At 28.8% G+C, this 16,214-nt stretch overlaps 1 protein-coding gene across 6 annotated transcripts; it reads right to left on the minus strand.

Moving 5' to 3' along the window:
- Positions 1 to 3,502: 3,502 nt before the first annotated feature.
- On the minus strand, positions 3,503 to 15,991 carry LOC145186611 (heterogeneous nuclear ribonucleoprotein F-like). Of its 6 annotated transcripts, none has more exons than XM_090095318.1 (10): positions 15,782 to 15,991; positions 14,851 to 14,936; positions 11,673 to 11,781; positions 10,279 to 10,457; positions 9,849 to 9,987; positions 8,571 to 8,705; positions 7,397 to 7,503; positions 7,021 to 7,275; positions 4,284 to 4,364; positions 3,503 to 4,172 (listed from the first exon to the last, which is right to left on the minus strand). In XM_090095318.1, the coding sequence occupies exons 2-10, from the start codon at positions 14,930 to 14,932 to the stop codon at positions 3,832 to 3,834; spliced, it is 1,428 nt and encodes a 475-aa protein (XP_089951444.1). In that variant the 5' UTR covers positions 14,933 to 14,936; positions 15,782 to 15,991; the 3' UTR covers positions 3,503 to 3,831. The 6 variants fall into 6 exon arrangements, with proteins under 6 accessions (XP_089951444.1, XP_089951440.1, XP_089951445.1 ...); XM_090095314.1 differs by having other exon boundaries at positions 4,269 to 4,364; XM_090095319.1 differs by having other exon boundaries at positions 15,746 to 15,991.
- Positions 15,992 to 16,214: the final 223 nt, after the last annotated feature.

A 16,214-nucleotide genomic window follows, 5' to 3' on the forward strand; every position in this document is an offset into this window, starting at 1 on the left:
TAAAGCTGACTTTTATTGGTCATTTGTCGAAAATACAACTATTAGAAAAATACCACAAGGATCCAATTGTTTTAAAATTAAAACTAGGTTTTTTACTAATTTGCCCTATTTTTGTTAAAAAGGTATTTGAAAATAGTGAGTCAGGTAGTTGCGTTAACACTGCACGTCATGTTAGTAGAATCATCTCTTTCTCCAGAGTCTTTAGTGAAAGAATCCATGACGTCAGTTTGGGGATTAAGGAATATGATGATTCCAACTTTGATAGTTATTGATAGGTTTCGCCACACAATTAAATATAATGATACCCAGAAGCAATACAGTGTTAGGCTACCATTTAAAGTAGATTACCATCCAATTTATGACAGTTATGAATTATGTATAAAAAGATTTACGAGCCTACAAAAAAAACTAAGTAAAGATGAGTCACTCCTCCAACCATATAATAACATTTTAAAAGATCAATTTTTACAAGGTGTGTTTGAGCCAGTAATCGAAAACGCTAAAGATCTAGGCCAGGTACACTACTTACCCCACCAACCTATTTTGAGAGAGGATAAAATTACAAGCAAGATTGTTTTGATGTCTGTACGCAGGGCCATCATTGATAACATCCCTTTATGGCGTCTTATTACGTTTCCGTGCCCAAAAGATTGTCTGTATAGCAGATATAGAAAAAGCTTTTCTGCAAATACCATTATCCCCTCTAGATCGTGATTATGTCCGGTCTTTATCGCTCAAAGATTTCACCGACATTAATTCGGGCAACATTCATAAGAAAAAAATTAGTTCGCACAAACTTTGTAGGGTACTATTCGGAGTTACATCATCTTCATTTCTCCTTTCAGCAACATATGTAACTCATGCTGAACGGTACATACACAACGATCCAAATTTTGTACACAAACTAATGAGCTCATTACACGTAGATGATCTCATTACAGGAGTTGATTGCATAAACACAGCACTTGAATTTTATCAAAAAGCCGAAGGTCGTCTCCAAGATACAGGTTTCAACCTACGAAAATTTTAATCGAACTGTAAATAATTAGAGAATTTAATAAGTGAGCAAAAATTTCAGCCTCTCAGCACTACCTAAGTATTAGGTTTAAACTGGAACAAAGAAAGTGACATTATAACATTTGATTTATCAAAGTTAACCGACACCAAGACCACTCCAACAAAGCGGGAGATATTACAATTCATTGCTAGCATCTTTGATCCGCTCGGTATGATAAATCCTGTAATAGTACGGTGTAAAATCTTTTTTCAGGAACTATGTTTAAACAAAATAGGATGGGGCACCAAGCTTGAGGGTAGTTTGTTAATAGTGTGGCAAACCATTGTTGATGATTTCCGTTTCTCTCAAAACATCGTTATTCCAAGGTGACCGATTACGTCAGAAATGAAACATCCTATCCTCTTACCGCGTGATTTAGAATTTACGGATGATGATCACGCTTTTAAATTTACAGGTGCTGACTACGCAGGCCCATTATACGTTAAGAATATATGAGAGCAATGATTAATGTAAAGCTTGGATTTTTTTATATACTTGCTGTTCTACATGCTCTTTGTTTTTAGATCTTATTCCAGGTTTTTCAGCTGAATCTTGTGTACGAAGTTTATAGCGAAACGAGGCACGCCTACTAAAATCATTTCCGATAACGGCGCACAATTCATATCTAAAGTTACGCAGGATTTTATTTCATATTGTGGTATATCATGGCATTTCAACGCTGCTGCTGCGCCCTGGTGGGGAGGATTCTTCGAAAGACTGGTTGCTTGGACCAAACGTTGCCTCCGCAAAATAATAGCAAATGCCCACCTTACATACGAAGAACTTCTGACCATATTAGCCGAAGTTGAAGCTGTTATTAATAATTACCCAATTACATTAACATACGAAATGCCTGCAGACACCCCATTAACACAAAAGCACATGTTATATGGTAGAACAATGAACTTTAAAGCAATTAAGGAAGACCTAATAGAATACAATTTAAATACACGTAGTAAATATATTGAGAGTGTACTAAATCATTATTGGAAGCGCTGGCGAGAAGAGTACATCACAGAGCTAAGAGAACATCATAAGCTAAGAGAACATCATAAGCATAGAAAAAGAAATGGCACAAATCAAATTGCATTAAATGATTTTGTATTAATCCATGATTCAAATGCTAAACGCGGTTGTGGAAAACCGGAATAGTACAGAAATGGATCAAATCACATAACAAGCAAATTCGAGCAGCAGAAGTTAGGTACGTTAATAATGGAAAAACAATTGTTATTGAACGACCAATAAACAAGCTATATTTGTTAGAAGCCTCATAAAACGCGGGACGAAAAAGTTATTCAAGTGAAATTTTGCAATGAAGATGACGTTGAACTTTTAGTTAAAAATTAATGTTGGGCGGGGAATTCAAGTCTCTCACGTTTCCTTTTATTTGTGATATAAAAACAAGCATTTTGTTACTTTTTTCTCACAAAAAAAAAATGATGACAGTTCTTAGCACGCTTTCTTATAAGTAAAAAACAAAGTTCATTATATCGTATTCAAGTAATACGACAAGTAAGAACTTGCTCGTGTACTTTTTATGTTTTGTTACGTTATTTATCACCTGCGGTTGAAAAAGTTCGAAGGGCATTTGAAATTCATAAAGAAATGGCATCTTATTTTTGGAAATTAAAAAAATACTGATTTGCGGAGTAATGTAAACATTGATATTTCTCAAGCTGTTATAAAAAAATGCACATCAACTTCGCTAGAATGTTCCGTAAATCCTGATATCAAGACCGTAATGGTTAAACACAGATCCCGCATCAGTTTTCCTCCTAAACCTAATGTTTTTATCTCATCCATCTCTAGATGTAAAGAAGACGTCGTTCTACTTATTGAAGTCATAAGGGTTCTTTCAATAACATACGCTATTATGTGTGTTATACAGTGATGGATTTTCGCGGGCGTAGCGATTTTGCGCAAGCTTAATTAGATATGAAATGAGCTTATTGATGTGCAGTTGAATTATTTGCAAGGTTTTTACTGCTATGAAGAAGGTAAATAGTGTCGTTGTTGATACCAGATGCTGTTGGGTTAGCCATATTAATAATTCATTAGATAGAAAGACGAAAAATTTAATTTAGTTAGCGGCTGAAGACTCACAAGAATATCAGTTAAGTGGGAGTTACCATTTGAATCTGCCGCTCGACAAGTTGTTGTTACCATTCAACTCAATCCATTTGTAACATACTAACAATAAGTAGTTTTTTAAAAAGAAATTATTTTTCAAAATAATTGACAGATTTTCTAACCCATGTCACAGTAAATGTTACATTCGTGATTTATATTCTTAACAAAAGCACCAATAATCTAGATACAAATGTTATTAAGTAAATTATGCATACTATTGCAAGAATTATGGAGTTAGTTGTAAATATAGTTAGGTCTTAATATCCTGGTGAATTCTAACCCCGTATTTCATTTGTCTTGGTGAGTTCTAGGTTTAAAATTATTTGATTGTCTTTCAATTTTAACATTTCAATTTTAACAATTCCTGTTCAAAGTTTACAAGATGTTGGATATAACAAATTTACAAAAGATTGTTCGGAAAAGCATAGAATAGGAATGCAACTTTTCATAAAAATGTTTTTACATTTGCATATTTTCCATCTTGTGTTCACTTTATTTGGAATAAACTACTATGTGAAAGAAACATTCCGCTACTAAAAACTTGAGTTAAAGCATTTAGTTTTACAACCAGATGAACTCCATTCGAAATTAATTTCATTTTCAACGTCGCCATTGCATAGAAATCTTGCTTTTTAGGACTGTTAATTCCCGTAAAAATTTTCACTGTTATGATTTTGTATCGGGTAACCTACGTCACGAGAACTGTATCCTGAAGAACTATTATTATAACCGGCTCCGTATCTTGCACTAGAGTTACCATATCCACCTCCATAACCACCACCGCCATAACCACCACCTCCGTATCCACCACTTCCGTATCCACCTCCTCCATAATTACCTCCTCCGTAATTACCGCCTCCGCCAGCCCCACTGCTATAACCGCCTCCATTATTATAACTGCCTCCACTGTTATAACCACTCCCACCACCATCACCTCCAACATTGCCACGACGTTGACTATTTAAAGAGCCGTTGGACATATCTAAACAAAAGTAAAGTGAAGAGCTAGAAGCTTATAACAAATAAATGTAAAAACTAAAGCATGAAATATTTTAAAAAAAAAAAACAGCTTGAGTACCGTTTCTATACATACTTCGAGAATTTAAGTTTTCGGACCTCCAGCCGCTCGATCCAACTGGTGATGACTTTAAAAACAACTCAATGTATCGGTGACCTATAAAGAAGATCAACAAAGAAAATACTTAAGTGAAAGGTTTGGTGTCAAAAATAGACAAGTCTTGCTACTTGATATTCCAGCTATGTATTGCAAAGAAACTGGCTGCCATTAATCTTGCTTAAGATAGTGGTTTGTGAATGGTGTCACCACACAGACTACAACCAATAAATGTTGTATTGCTTCCTTTCTAGCTCTTGCTCGGTGTTTTTTGTTTTTTTTCTCTTGTTTGGTATTTTTTGCCCATAAGCGATAAACACCCAACACCCTGGAAGTAGAGCTAGAAATATTTGGATTTGATTTAGTTAGCCACTACAAGGAATGTCAGGGAGGATGGATAAATTTGTCAAGAAGAAAATTCAGAGTGTTTGGTAAAAGGTTGGACTTAGATATGTAATGCAGACTTGTTTTGTTATATGTGTAGTAAAATTTTTTATTTTTTTTTTTTTGACCGATCAAAAGAACGTTTGCTTAAATTTGGAATTTGATTATTCTGTTTTTGATTATTCTGTTTTTGATTATTAGTGAAAAATTTTCTTGGTTCAAATTTTGTGGACTAAATGAAGAAAACAAGGTTATCTAGAAACTCAATACTGAAGAACTTAAAATAATGGTCAAAACTTAATTGCACAATGTAAGGTAAATCAGACTGCTGTCTAAAGTAAGAAAAAGTCTGCAAATCGCTGCTGTACCGTGTAACATTCATTACCTGCCACTTGAGAAAGATTAACTGGATAGTAAGTTCAATATTCATTATATAGAATTTTTCTATCTTTCTTTCTTTTTTTTCTTTTGAAATCAGAACACACACCACCATAATTTTGTTATTTTGCAATGGTTTTATTTTATATAATTTTTGTTTAGTACTTCAAGACTGATGATTGCCAATAAACATGACACTATAAGTGCTATACATAGTTGCAATTACGATTACATCTATCTATCTATCTATCTATACATATATATATATATATATATATATATATATATATATATATATATATATATATATATATATTAATATATATATATATATATATATATATATATATATATATATATATATATATATATATATATATATATATATATATATAACACACAGTGAGAACAGAATTTAATCATACAAAGTAATTTTTGCATTTGATTTTGCTAAAACTTGCTTTTATCTTGATTAACAATGAAAATAACTTAACCAATTTTTTTTTAATTTATTATAGCTATTTCTTATTTATGATTAATCAGTAAAAATATAAGAAAATATGTTTGTTATACAATTTTTGATTTTTTACTTAAACAAGTATTAATTTGTGTGCACAAAAAATAACTGTACATAACTGTTTTATTATTCATTATGAATATTAATGGTTTTTTTAATTTATAAAATATCAATTTTATTATCGAATTTATATTTCTAGAATATTATTTTCAGCAATTAATAACAGTTTTGATAAAAAGAAAAGTCTTTAAAAACTCGGTTCATCGGGTAAATATTTAAATACTACTAAACAAAAACTGGTTAAAGACTTGGTTAAACAAGGAAACACTTATAGAAATGTTGATGAACTTACAAATATTCCATTTATAATAGTAGGAGCCATTGTAAATAAATACAAATAATATGAAACATTTGAAATTCGTACCGAACAAAAGCTGAAGACAACTTCACGAGATGATATAGAAATTTTAGGAATGATTTAAAAAAATCGGCTTGAAAGTGTAAAAAATATAGCAAATCATCTGAAAAACTTAACAGGAAACACAATTTCACTAACTTCAATTAGAAATTGCATTCATAAACCAGAGTTCGGTGGATTTATTGCTCGGAAAAAACCGTTTTTTAACAAAAAAAATCATATGAAGAGAAGAATGAATTTTGCAAAAAAGTATTTTTAATAATGCCAGCATATTTTGGAAAAAAATTCTTTGGTCTGATGAATCCAAGTTTAATTTTAAAAAATCTGATGGTGCATAAAGAGTTTGGTGAAACAGGGGTGAAGCACTTGATTTGAGTTGTGCAAGAGGAACAGTTAACATACTGCTAAAAAAACTAAAACTTTTTTTGATGAAAATGGCATAAACGTTTTAGAATGGCCTTCACAGAGCCCAGATTTGAATCTAACATAGCATTTATGGACTTTATTAGATAACAAAATAGGTAATAGAGCATTTACAAAAAAAGAAGATTTGAAGAAAGAGGTTGTTAAATCATGGTCTAACATCAACATTAATCAAATCAAATGTCTTGTAGAATCAATAACAAAATGATTGTTAGATGTAACTAAAGCAAAATGAGGACCATATAAATATTAAAGTATAACTTTTTCTCAGTTGTTTTAATAAACTGGTACTTTTTCTTAGCTTTAACCTATAACGTTTTTCTTGTACAATTATTTTATGTGCAAGTGTTTTTATCCCCTTCTTCTTGTTTCAAATTCTTAACCAGGTAATTTAAAAGCATTAAGACAAATTTAACAATTTTTTTGAAGGTTTTTTACCAAATGAATAATTTGAGAAAAAAAAGTTTTTTATAACTAGTGCATGATACAGTATTTTATTCAAAGATGTTAATTTTATTGAAAAAAATTACTTTGTACAATTAAATTCTGTTCTCACTGTATACCCTGTTCTGTTTACATTTTTTTAGATGACTTACCCATATTTTGTTTATCTTTTTGCATGGCAGATTCAGCATCACTATGGGAGGCAAAATCTACATCGCATTCACCTTTAGGTCTTCCATTAGTTTCAAACAATAACCGAACATCCACAGGGTTTAAAGGAGAGAAAAATGAAACAATATCACTAACTGAAGCTTCAAAAGGCAGACCACGCATGTGAACACTGTGACCAGTCTTGCTACTTTGCACAGAAGGGGTCTTGTTTATTCCCATTCCACCACTTCGTCCACCTTAAAAATTCATATTCAAAACTGAAAAAACTAAATCAACAAATTCAACTACTGCTCAGCTTTAAATATTTATTTTACGCAGATGCCATATTAAAACAAAAAATAGATCTGAAACATTTACCCCTTGAATTCATGGATCCCATTCTGTTCCTCCCTGCGTCACCACTGTAAGATGGAGAAGTATTGAAACCACTTGGTCCAAGCTGCATACTACCACGGCCACGTGATCTAAATAAGTTCAGCTTAAAAAACAATTGAGATCAATTCCAGAAATGATTATAGTATAAGTAACAATTAAGTAATAACAATGATAACAGATCACTAAAATTTTGCATACACCTTTAAGACACAAAAAATACCATATTTAACTTGATTTAATTTCTCTACTAGATATTTTTACTACATTCTATCAAACTTATTCAAAAATATTCTCTGAATAGGGGTCAAAAAGAAAAAGAATCTATGATTTTTATTGAGAAAATTGTTTCAATGGTAAACACCTCATACATTTTGCTAAACAATTGATGTTTTTTCTACTTTAAAAATCGTTTTAAAGAAGAAAAAATTCATTAAAACAAAACTGTTAATAGAATAAAAAGTGCTTAGAACAAATCTAGAATGCAAAGAAAATGGAAAAGAAGAATGTTAAGCACCTAAAAAAAATTTTTTTCATAATGCAGTTTTAACCACTCCAGGTGCTTCAAAACATAATTGCTCATAAGAAATAAGTGTCAAATTGTTGATAGAGAAACTAGCTATTGACTCCACAACAAGAATAAGATTCTTAACAAACAGATAACCAGGAGAAACAGTCATATTTGCTGCAATAGAGTGCATCAAAAGATTGATAAATGTGCAAATGAGTTATATTTTAATTTTGGCAAAAAAAAATTACACTCACCAATAAAATACTATGCCTTAAAATAATCAACTTTGACCTCATATAGCAGTTTTCCTAAATAGTCCATCCTCAGTTGGAAAAGTCATAAAAATTGGCGCAAATTAAAAAGATTGATATTTCAAAATCAAGAAGAAAAAGTTCTATCCATGATAATAGTCCTCATCTGTATGAAGACTATTTCTTTTTTCAACAACTTAATAACTAAATTGTTACTAAGAGTAAGTTACTATAACAATTGCAATTACAAATGTCAAAACCTTTTCTTGTACTATAACAAAAAATACATGTCCTTATTTTCTCTGCATATTTTAGTGATCGTGTTATTAATATGTTAAAAAGTATTGGAAAAATTAGTTTATCTCATTATGCTAGACTAAAAATTATAAAAACATGCCTTGGTCCACTAAAATTTTGAGGTCTATCATAAGGTCCTGGTCTAACATTCATTAATGATGGCCTTTGATCATCTGAACGACTCCCCACAACATATTTGATGTCAGCTTTTGAACTTTGAAATATTTCGATATACCTAAATAGCGTTATAAATATTCAATATTTAACATAAAAACAACATGCAACATTTAACAATAAAAGGTAAGCAATTTTGTGCATAGTGACTGAGTTCAGTATTTATTAAATTTATTTTACAATTGACAACACTAGTAAAACCCTCATAGCTGATATACAAACAGTGTGAAAAACAAGTTTATTAACTAGATGCAATAAGAGTATACAATAAAAATCACTTTACTTGCCAATTTACATACCTTTACATTAGTTAATTTGGTAAAAATAACTATTAACAACAAGTAAAATAGCTGTCTACTGATTCAAATAAATAATCATGTAAAAAGTAAAACTTTGATTTAATTTCGAGCATAAAACTGCAATGTTTAGTTTCTTGTTTTTGTAAAAAAAATATTTTTAATTACCAGCTTTAAAAATACTTTTAATTACTAGCTTTAAAAACATTTTTACAATGGATTTTCATTAGATAATTTTAGAAATGTAAAAACACCTAAAACATCTTACAAAAATAACACTAATAGGTTAGGTAGGTATGCTGTTAAATCTTTTCAATTGAATAATTGAAACACAAATAAATTTTTTATCAATCAAAGGCGGTATGACACAGGATTTATATTTTGAGTTTTTAGTTTTTTAAATGTGGATATAATTTGTTTACTTTTAACTAGAGCATAAGTTTAAGGATCTTACCTTTTTCTTTATTAAAATTTTAAATACAGAAAGCTTGCATGTGTAAATTTAGATGACAATATCTCTCAAATTACCTGCTTATTCTTAAAAAAAATTTTTTTTTAACTTTGTATAAAATTCCATAACAAAAATTTTGAAGATGTCACAGAATTATCTATCATACAATTAGGCAGCAACTTATTCTATATTAGTTCAATGATTCCTCCCCAAACCCCCTCACTCTTTTTAAAAATCCTATTTAGATAACCACACCCTTTCAAGACACTGGCTGTTTCTAGATCTACATGCTTTTGATTAACAAAATCTAGTATGTAAACATTAATAGAATTCAAAACCCTGGGAGGTATAATTTATTAATAACAGTAGTGAGAATAAAAACTAATATCTTATCCATAGGTTCAGAGAAAACCATTGGTTTAACCTAAAGGGAACACCACAACTTTATCCATCCCACCTGTGCCCAATTTTTTCTTTATGTTTAAGAAGAGCATTTTCGGCATCTTGTTGTGTAGCAAATTCTACGTAAGCATCCCCTGAGGCCCTTCCATCTTGATTCATAGTTATCGTTATCCCGTACGGAGAGATTTCCAACCCTTCAACCCAAAACAAACAGAACATTATTAAAAGATTTGCTTGAAAATATTTTATAAAAATGTTTAAATTTTGATTGAACTATAAAAGACTATATAAAATACAATGCAATTTTGATTAACAGCTAAAAAATGTATGTCTGTGCAGATGTCTATGTAGGTTAGTGCTCTCACTTCTTTCAGGCAAAAACTCGAACCCAATTGCATAGTTATAGCACTGCTTGTGAATAGCATCCATAGCATTACATTTAATTCTTTAAAATAAAATGTTTAAAAACAAAACAACAAACAAACCTGAAAAAAATTCTGCAATATCATGCTTGGTGCAATCAAAAGGTAAACCACGTAGCCTAACAATTGCCTCTGAACGATTGTCATCCATACGGTTAACAACCCATTCCATTTCTGACTGTTTTGCTTCTTTTACTTCAATATAACGTTTTCCCATATGATCTTGATCATGAGCAAGTGCTCTAAAAATTTAAGAAAAGGTTACAAAATATTGTTTGTTTCCTTACTCTACTTTTAAGTTATAAGACAAGAAGGTTTAACAGAAGCACAACATCTTAAGAACTTATTTTTGGTAATACATATAACCTACATAATAATTGAACTTTTATATCTAAAATTATCTGGATTTTTATCAAGATAAATCTCTTCATGAAAATTTAAAACATAAGTGTTAAAATTTAAAACTGCTAAATATTATTTAAAGTGAAAAGATGTATACAAAGAATGCACCTAAATCAAATTTTGAATCACATTTGATTAAATTTTAAACCTTTGCAGGGGTCTAGGATATGTGTATACACAGATTGCCACTCCTAAAATTCAATTTTAAAGCTATGCAGGGGTCTACATATATGTGTAAAAAAGGATTGCCACTAAATCAATTGACAGGAGGAATACTTTTTGATAGTTTTGATAGTTTTTGATAGTTGTGATACTCACATAACAATTACAAAATAAAAAAGGGTTCTATTTAGTTAAAATTTAGGAACCGCCAATTGGAAGTCAATTGATTGCATAAGGTTAATTTTAAAGGTTAATTGTTGTTTGAGACAACCATCTAAAATCATAAAACAATCTACTCAATTGTAACTCTTCTGTGCACAAGAGCCATGAAAACACAATGCCGTGCCTTCTAGTTCAGTATATTTCATGATGCAATTCTCATTATATTATTTGGCAGGTATTTTACTCAGGTAGGTTCATATTTTTCATATATAATCACTTTTGTGACCAAATATGGAAAATGTAGAGAAGAGCTTGTACAACCAAACATAGAGTATCACTAAAACTCAACACCAAGCATATGTTAGATTGATAGCTTGATTTTAATATATTTGAGCTTATTTGGGCTCAGATAAAAATTAGTAAACTGCCGGAGATCTAGTAAAAACATTTTTTAATTATTTAATTAAAACTTCTCACCTTAAATGGGTTTATATTTCTATCGATTATTTAGATTAGTTTTTCTTATTTGAGTTTTACTTTTTTTTATTTCAAAGAGAGTTTTAAACTAAATTGTTCTTAATGATTTATAAGTACATAAAGGTTGATTACCCAATATAAATTAATAAAAAGCATAATAATAGTGCATAATATCTTGTTAAGTAGGTTTCATAACAAGTTTTTAAATGACAAACAACATTCTAAAAACTGGAGGGAAAAATTCTGTGACTGACCTGTATACATCTTCTTGAGAACACACTTCCACAAAACATTCCCCAGAAGGTCGACCTTCTTTTGTAGTTGTAAAATGAACACTATCTTCTCCATTAACAGTATTTACATCTATATATATTATATATACTATATATTAAATTACACTATACATAAACATACATAAATACATACATAAATACATACATACATACATACATACATACATACATACATACATACATACATACATACATACATACATACATACATACATGCATGCATGCATGCATGCATGCATGCATGCATGCATGCATGTATGTATATATATATATATATATATATATATATATATATATATATATATATATATATATATATATATATATATATATATATATATATATATATATATATATATATATATATATATATATATATATATATATATATATAGTCCCTGATGAAATTATTAGCTCACCTTAACAATTTTGTTAATTTTTGAGGATTTAATGTTTTTGGTGCCATTTAAATCTGATTGCAATATTGTTACTAGTTGATTTATATTTTTTTGTTTATAACTTAACACTTTCAAGCTTTTAGAAATATAAAACTATATTTAGGGTGGCAACAATTTCAGGGGAATAAGTGGCACCTGTTTAATTCATAAAATTCATTTTTGTCATCCATACTGATTTCATATTTTTTTTAAGTGTAGTGATGTTTTTTTTAACCGTTGTTATTTAATTACATAAGATTTGTATTATAGTATATTTTGGAACAATTTTTAAGCAATAATTTCAATACTTTATTATGTATTTTTTTGTAAAAACCAACTTATTTCTTAAAATAGTTTTAGTAAAAATAAATGGTTTAAAAGCTCTAAATTACAAAATGGGAAAAAAAGAGGACATTAGTTCTGAAAATAAGCAATTATTCAATATCTTTTGACCAACAAGCATTCCTCAATAAGTGAAATATCAAGAAAATGTGATATATCAAAAGTCACTGTAAAACAAATCCAAGACAAATTGAAAAATGGCCTCTCACAATGTGTTCAGAGACAAGGCAAATGCAGTTGAAAAAAGAAAATAACACCCAGGAATGAGAGAATTCTAGTAAAAATAGTAAAAGAAAATAGGTTTGCAACATGTTCTGCAATAACCAGCAAGTTAAATGAGAATTAGAAGTAGTTATTATTGGGAATTAGAAGTAGTTTCTCTGTGCTTTGGTTAATTTTGGCTATCACAATAGCCAATATTTATATAATAACAATAGAAAAATTTCATGAAGATTGTATAATCCAAACAATTAAACATCCTTCTGAAGTCATGTTTTGGTCGGTTATCAGAGGGAAATGCTTTGGTCAACTATTCATTGTAGATGGAATATTAAAACAGGATCAATACAAAAAAGTTATTGAAACTTGTCTTTTAACTCAATTGAAGGAGTGGTTTCCAAACAAGCAAAAAAAAAATTTATGCAGGATGGAGCCCCCCATGCCACACAGCAAAATCCATTAAAAAATTATTAGCTTCTCAAAAAATTCCATTAGTGGATTGGCCAGAGAACTCCCCGGATTTAAACCCTATAGAAAATGTATGGGAGTTATTAAGGAGAAACTTCCACCGAAAAGCTCACAAATAGGAACCAATTGATTGAAAAAGTTATGGAACCATAATGCACATTTGAAAGAAATGGCTTTAAATTGTCTCTATAGTATGCCAAATCGCCTTCGTGCAGTGATTAAAAATAAGAGAGGATCAACAAAATATTGAGAATTTCTCTTAACAAACATATTCTTCTCAAAATTTTGTGTATTTTATGTTAGAAAATAATTATATTTTATATAAGTAAAAAATTTGTTTTTGTATTTTTGAAGAAAAAATCAAATTTTACTACTAGAATGAGAAAAATTATAAGAATAGCAACATGGGCTAATAATTTGATCAGGGACTGTACATATATAATAAAAAAACTATAAATTCACATTCAGGTAGGTCATGAAAGTTTATTGAGAGGTCACTAGGCATTAGCTGTATCGAGACACATTTACTAAAGATATTTTCTTTAAAAATATAATTGAATCACTTTTGAGACAAAGGTCTCAAAAAACATTTTTTTGAGTATATGTTAAATATAATAAATCATTTATCATAAAATAGTTATTTTTAAATGAAAGATTATCAAGGAAACATAAGCAAAAGTAAACTGTAATACTTTTTATTCGTTACACATGTTGTGCAGATAAACATTTTTTTAAGTAGGTGTTTGTGACCAAGAATATGTCTTTTTTTTTTCTCCTCCTTGTAGCATTTCTTGATTAAATCTTTAAAGATTGAAGACTAAATGTTAATTAAAACTGCTGCGAACAGTTTAACCAGTCAGTTAAATTCATAATTCACTACTATAGCAAAACATAAGAATTTGTAGTAGATTTAATCAAAATCCATATTTTATTTACTTAACTGCAGTCATTGACTACTTGTAATTTCTTCATAAACTTCTTAAATTCACAAGAAAAAAATATTCATTAAAAGCCCAGCAGTCTGGTAGAGACTTCATCTGGTAGTTGATAACATTGAAGACTAACCAGGACTGTGGGTTGACAAGGGAAATCAAGCTAGGAGGTTTACCTTTAGTAAAATTTAGATCACTAAGTACATAAATACCCACAATTTGTTGCTCAGTTTTGAGCACTAGTTTAGGCATTAAGAAGAGTTTCTTTGCTATTACCCCTTAATCTGGGTAATCCAGGTCATAATAATTAAATCATATAGTTTAAACATATAATTTTAAAATAGCCTTATCATCATTTAGATTTCACAATTGAAAAACACTTTTACAAGAAAAAAAAACTATAAACTGATCAATAAAGTACAGTTGATTAAGAAATTAGCAAAAAAGATTAGCTATGAAGAGAATTTAAAGCTAATAAGAAGTTTTACTGAATGGACTATAATATATCTGTAAAAAAATTGATTAATACTCAACATTTGTAACAAATGACTAATGTAATACTAATTCTTAGAACTTTTTTCGAAGTTGAAAAACAAATTCTATGTCAAATTAATTTGAATTATGTATTAACTTGAAAATTGAATTAAAATTTGCAGCAGTAATTTACTATTAGATTGTAGAATCTGTAAAAGTATACAAATAATAGGAATAAATAAAGATTTAAGACCAAGATGCTCTTACCTGAGAAAAATTCAATGACTTCTGCTGCAGTAGCTGACCATGGCAACCCTCTGGCTTTTATAACATAGGATTCTCCACTCATTTTGCTACATCATCAATAAAATATAGAATTAAAATAAACATTAATGTGTATGTTGTAACATCTATTAGATTTAACCATAACCATTATTTTATTGATATTTACATACAAATTACAATTTCTATATCAAACAATATGCGTATATCATATAAAATACATAAATTTTTTGAAATATATTGAATTTAGATTAATTCATATATTTTAGACATACAAAGCTATGAATTCTATATATGTTTTTTTGTTGATTCCAACAACATGTACCCACATTGAATTTGTTTCAACCCTTAAAATTATTGGGCATCATTTAATATTATTTTTTCAAACATACCAAACAAACTTAAAGATAAATATAAAATTGTTAAACCAACTTTTTAAACATAAAAAGGTTCCATTTTTATAAAAAAAAATTGTAAATTTAATTTATTTTTAAAAACTAATTCAGAACTCTGATACTAATTAAATTGTTATAAACAGAAAAGCAAAATGCTTTACTTAATTAGCTAATCATGAGCTTTATGTTATGAACATAAACTTATAAGGATTATGAAACTAAAAAATTAGTTCAACTTTTAAAAGGTTAAAAAAAATGTAACAAATTCTCTTTTTTTTTTAACTGTTATGTACTGTTACTTAATTATAAATGCAGTAATTAGAAAATATAGAATGTCATTAAAATTTTAGTATTTCAAACACACCAAATATTGCAAAAATCCTACATGAATTATAGTAGCAGTTGTTCTTAAAAGAATATGTTTGCAAAAAGTGTTTGCAAAAAAACATTACTTTTTTTATTTACATATAAGTAACAATAATTACTTGATTGCAAACAAAGACAGTTTATAAAAGTTGTACTTTTATTAGTGCTTTTATTATTACAATTGCTTTTATTGCTTTTCTACAGGTTTATTCCTATTACAACTTTGATCTTGTTTTATTGCTCTTGCTCTTCATTACAACTATTGTTATTTATTGATGGTATTATTGTTGATACATCTGCTCTTTTTGCTGCTTTTTTCTTTTCTTTTCTTTTCTTTTTTTTTTTTTTTTTTTTTTTTTATTGCTGTTAGTTAATATTATATATTTTTTTTAAAAAGTTACTTTAAAATATAAAATATAGCCACAGACGTTTTAAAAGGTAAAAGCTGAAGTAAATAATTTAACAATATAGCTAATTGTTGTATATTAAAATTAGACATTCTTATACGTTATATTTTTATGGAATAACAACCTAATATTACTAAAATATTCTGAAAATATTGGTAAAAATAATTTCTGTTATAAATCC

The sequence above is a fragment of the Hydra viridissima genome, unplaced genomic scaffold (assembly GCF_058129835.1).
Source record: "Hydra viridissima isolate aposymbiotic clone 2 unplaced genomic scaffold, HvirCarnegie_v1 scaffold_8, whole genome shotgun sequence".
NCBI lineage: Eukaryota > Metazoa > Cnidaria > Hydrozoa > Anthoathecata > Hydridae > Hydra > Hydra viridissima.